The 5,014-nt window shown below is 50.3% G+C and overlaps 1 protein-coding gene across 1 annotated transcript; it reads right to left on the reverse strand.

The window, feature by feature from the left end:
- Nucleotides 1-2,899: 2,899 nt before the first annotated feature.
- On the reverse strand, nt 2,900-4,680 carry ZAR1L (zygote arrest 1 like). The gene is made up of 4 exons (XM_086481871.1): nt 4,075-4,680; nt 3,668-3,760; nt 3,446-3,520; nt 2,900-3,043 (listed from the first exon to the last, which is right to left on the reverse strand). The coding sequence occupies exons 1-4, from the start codon at nt 4,678-4,680 to the stop codon at nt 2,900-2,902; spliced, it is 918 nt and encodes a 305-aa protein (XP_086337997.1).
- Nucleotides 4,681-5,014: the final 334 nt, after the last annotated feature.

Raw genomic sequence — 5,014 nt, forward strand, 5'->3', positions numbered from 1 at the left:
ACATTTAACTGCTGTCCAGTGTTAAATGTATGCATGTAAATCTGTTGCACATCTGAAACACTTTTATTCTGACAACTATGTAACTTATTCACTCTGTAAATACACTTACCGTTTTTGTGAAGTAACTTTGGTTGATATTTGGATCAGTGCATCCATTTAACTAAAATATAAAAGTCATATATAGTCACAACAGAGTATGTGCTTGTTGTGAAGCTTGTGTTCTTGTCTGAATCTATATTGTTACGGATGGTACCCAGGATCAGCAGCCCCCCAAAAACACCTTTTTCATCATTTATGGTGAAACCATTCATTACATTGGAAGAAATCAGTGAGAAATCCAAGGATTTCTTTGTCAGCCCGTAGTTAGAACTCAACCAGGAAGAGTACATTGACTAAAGCAGTTTCATAACTGAAAAAAAAATCAAAAATGGAGGTGGTTTGTTTCTGTTAAAAATATCAGTCGTGGTCCTATTTGTTCCAGCGTTGGGTTTCGGTGGTTTTTTTTTCTCATACTAAAGGTAAAAGAAAAGCTGCCCAGCCTGCTGTATCAGTCTCAACTCTGCGAATCCAGTAAAGCCCTCCCCTCTTCACCTCTTTTTTGTTTTCAAAATGCTTGCACAATTTTATGTGGATCTTGAAAAATACTTGTATTGATGCATAAAAGGGTTGGAATCAACTTCTTTTACAGGTTTTCTGATTTTGCAGTCCACATTGCTCAGCAGCACAGTTGTAGTTGCAGGACAAAATAGATGCAAGGCAAATCACGCAGCTGTTTTTCTGAGTAAAATAATCTGCAACGGTTAGAGCAGTCTTCAAATTTTGGTTATGTATTTCACTTCTGAAAGCTGTTCAGAACTGTAATTGGGGTGGTTCTGGAAAAATTTTAGTGGTTGGTAAAAGCTGAGATCTGCTCTATCACTTGGCAAAATCATGGATATTTTACAGATCCCAGAATCATGGGAAAATCCAGTTTGGAAGGGACCTGAGGAGGTCATCTAGTCCGATCTCCACTTTGAAGCAGGGTCAGCCATGAGATCAGATCAGGTTATCCAGTTGAGTCTTGCAAACATTCAAGGATGGAGAGTGCACAGCCTCCCTGGACAGCCTGTTCTACTTGACTGTTCTCATGGTGGAAAAGCTTTTCCTATATCCAGTCTGAACCTATCTTCTATTTTGTGTCTCTCAGCCCACTACTACGAGCCACATTGAAGGGCCTGGCTCCATCTTCCCTGAATAACCATAATCTGGCAGGCCACTGTTAGGCCCCCCTGAAGTCTTTGCTTCTTCAGACTGAATCAGCCCAGTTCTTTCAACGTCTCCTCATAGATCAAGTGCTCCAGCCCTGTGACCAGCTCGGTGCCCTCCACTGAATTCCTTACAGTTGATCAACATCTTTCTCCGTAGGGAGCCCAAGACTGGGTACAGTAATCTAGACATGGTCTAGTGAATGCTGAGTAAAGGGGGACAATCGCTTCTCCTGCTCTGCTGGCTCTTCTGTCCAACAGCCAAGGATGTTGTTGCCGCCCCTTGCTGCCAGGGCCCACTGCTGGCTCCCCACCCAGCTCCCCACCAACCAGACCCCACGGGCACTTTCCGATGAGCTGCCCTCCAGCCAAGCAGTCCCCTGTCTGTGTCACGGCAAAGGGTTTTCCCCACCCGGGAGTAGGAATTTCCTCTTGTCCCTCATCCCGAGGCTCCTGTTGGCCCATCCTTCCTGTCAGCTGAGACCTCTCCAATGGCAGCACCATCCTCAGCTGTATCACCAGTCTGTGTCACCTGCAAGCGTGACAAGTGCACTCTGTTGCCTCTTCCAGGTCACCGGTAAAGATGTTGTATGGGACAGGTCCCAGGGCAGACCACCTGCTGCATGCCACTTGTCAGTGTCCCGCAGGTAGAGTACAATCCATTAACCACTACCTTGAGCAACTTGATTTAGTTGGTCCTCCACTGAGTATGAAGACCTCCAGAAGTTCCTTCCACCCTAAAGTATTCTGTGATTCTTCAGACACAACAAAACCCATGATGGAACCGCCTGGCTTGCTTAGCATCACTTCAAAACTTCAGGTGGAGTAGAAATCAGTGCACTCCCAACAGAGCCTCACTGAAGCCCTAGGACAACATGAATCGCAGTAAAACCCCACTCTGCTTCTACACCAGTACTGTAATTAGGATTCCCTGACTGCATTTAGACTCTATGAAAGAACATCCAGTTACTCCCTTCAGTTATATTTATGCCACCCACCCTGGAGATACTTTACATGACTGGACAGATTCCAGGGCACAAGCCTGTACTTCAGTCAGGGGCACAGGGACTTGTTTCGCCTCTTTCAGGAGACATTAAATCTAGAGACTTTTTTACACTGTCACAGATACCTCAGCCCAAGAGGGTTTTCCCCTTCTCACTTGGAAAGCTTATACTTTTCCTTCATATCTTACAGACATAATCTTTAATTATTGAACTGCTGTGAGGTTTTTTTTTCTACATTTGACAGAGGCAGTGGGAACAGACACATTTACCCCAGACTTTATGCTCCAGAACACTTGCATCTTCCACACTGTTCACTCTGAGTGCCTGAAAGAGAAACTTGCTATGACAGTTCTAATCTTAGCATTCCCTAAAGGAAGACTTTAAAACAAAACCTATTTGATTTCCCGAAGAAAATAGGTTGTTTCCTTCCAGATACACTGTCCTCTTTCATTCCAGCAAGATGAAACTAAGGGTAACAAACTAGTGCAATTTTTACTGAACTTTATTCACAGCATATATACAATGAAGTCATAGACTATAAATAATACAAAAGTCTTTATCCATTATCCAATGCCAGGTCAAAAGCCTAAAGTCAAAACATTGCAAGAGACAGACAAAGTGCAAAGCAGGAAACAGAAGAGGGCACACAGATCAGACAATGTATTTGAAGCTGTAGGTGTTATCGCAGGACAGCCTCTTGCCTTTGCAGCGGCCACAGAGTTCTTGGCGATGAGGTCTCTTAAGATCGATGTGTCTTTTCTTCTGAGGGCAGGAACAGCGAGTCTTTGAACACGTCTTAAGAAACAAGTATTTTATTAGTAGTAGATCAAAAGTGCTCACTCCATATTTGATATTTAGTTTTCCTTAATCACAGCAATGCATTTGGGCTGATACACTTAAAAAAGCTTTTGTGGTAAAACCCTGTGGAATTGAGTTGTAAGAGCCTTCTGCCCAGAAGCACAAACCCCTACCCTACATGTAGCTGGGCTAACACTGTGCTAACAGGAAACAGTTCATGTGAGCCACCTGCAGGAGGGAGTCCTGTCCCATCACACCTTTCCCAAACAACATTTCCTAGTACTTTGATGACAGCAAGTTCTCTTCCAGATAAAGTCAATATTGAGTTCATCAACTGTAAACTACTAGAGTATGACAAACTCCAGCAGTCTCACCAGGACAGAGAGATCTGTGACTTACCTGGCACTGGATTGCTTCCACTCGATAGGGATTGAAGCCCTTCTCACATTTGCGACAGAGCTGTTTGAAGTACACCTGAAAAAAACCAAGTTCCCAGTTACTATAGAGACTTGCTGAGGGTGTTCGGTACAGGTATCTGAATTTGTGCCAGAGCATCTCGTTTGTCACAGATTTGGTGCCATTCTTACAAGTCTCAGGCACAAGAAATAAGTTGTTAACTACCTTGTTGCTGCCAGAAATGCACCACACATAAGCACTCTCCCATCTGGTCTTGCAGTCTTTGCAGTGGAAATAGCCATACTTCTGCTCCAAAAACTGCAGAGAGAAAGTTCACTGAGCAGCCTCCAGCACTACCAGTACCCCCAGCCCAGCTCCCCCATCACTGCTTCCGCAGGCAGGAGGCTCCGCCGCTGCAAGGCGGTCAGAGGCTGCCTGGGGGCTGCCAGCCGGGGGAGGGGGCGGGGGAGTGCACGGACCTCAGCAGGAAGCCGAGGGGGGACCCCTGGGCCTTTCGCTACTCAAGAGTGGATTTTTCCCTCCAACCTGCTTCCCGGTTCGCCCCCCACCCCTCCTGCCCAGAGCCGGCTGCAGCAGGCCCCAGCCTCTCCTCGGGCCCCGGCGCTGCCCACCTGGAAGGCAGCCCGGCGCCCGGGGGCTGCGGCCTTCTCCCGTGGCGGCGCTGCCGTCTCCTCGCTCGGCAGGGCAGCCGCTGCCGGGCCCCCCTGCGGCGCTCTGCTACCGTCCTCCACCTTCTGCTCTTCGGGGGTCGTTTCAGACGCCGCTTCCTTCTCCCAGGGTCCAGTGGCCTCGGGCAGCGCGAAGAGGCGGCGGTCGGGCACGGGCGAGTAGAGGGCCAGGTGCCCTTGGGTGCGGAGGGCAGCGGGGCTGAGGGGGCAGCCGACGGGCAGCGTGCGCGGTCCCAGCGAGCACTGCACGGCAGCGTCGACCCGCAGGCTCACCTGCACGCCCGCCTCCTTCGTGCCGGCCCGGCGCAGCCGCGGCGTCAGCCCGGGGCTCACCTGCGACAGCAGGGCCTGGAGCTGGGCCCGCCGGTAGCCGTCCAGGTAGTCGGAGGGCACTGGGGTGAAGGGCCCCCCGAGGAAGGGGCTAATGCCGCTGCTCTTGCTCTGCTTCCAGCTGGGCTGCTTTACCGCCGGGTCCCTGGTGCGGCTCGGCGTGAGGCTGCCCCTAAAGCCCTGGTACGTGCCAAAGGAAGGACAGACAAAGCCCTCCATGATCGCTGCCACGGAGAAGTCAGCCCTGGTTGTCTCCCTGCCCCGCCTTTATCTTATCCGGAGAGCTGCTGCTAATTGTGGCTAATTGATGGGGTAATTGGCCCCAGCCCTGCGGGGCCGAGCTGGGGGGAGGACTGATGGCAAAGGGAAGGCTGCGGGCGTGCCCCTGCCTCCGCCCCCAGGTGTCCTTCCCGGTGGCCGGGCTGGAGCAGGAGTTGGTGGGTTCCAAGGGCATGGCGTGGGAAAGCCCGGACACGCAGCCCCCGAAGCCCCTGATCCATCCATCACGTCCAGGATTTCCCTCCCTTGCCCCGGGCAAGGTCTTTGCAGACGG

This window comes from Leptosomus discolor, chromosome 1 (genome assembly GCF_034619465.1).
Source record: "Leptosomus discolor isolate bLepDis1 chromosome 1, bLepDis1.hap2, whole genome shotgun sequence".
NCBI classification, from domain to species: Eukaryota; Metazoa; Chordata; class Aves; order Leptosomiformes; family Leptosomidae; genus Leptosomus; species Leptosomus discolor.

Bases quoted from the DNA above. Each gene is read 5' to 3' on its own strand.
- ZAR1L (XM_086481871.1), bottom strand. From the start codon at position 4,680: ATGGAGGGCTTTGTCTGTCCTTCCTTTGGCACGTACCAGGGCTTTAGG. The intron at 3,761-4,074 runs GTGGGCAGCGCC...TTCTCTCTGCAG, and splicing joins GGCGCCGGGCTGCCTTCCAG to TTTTTGGAGCAGAAGTATGG. The intron at 3,044-3,445 runs GTAAGTCACAGA...TTGTTTCTTAAG, and splicing joins TGGAAGCAATCCAGTGCCAG to ACGTGTTCAAAGACTCGCTG.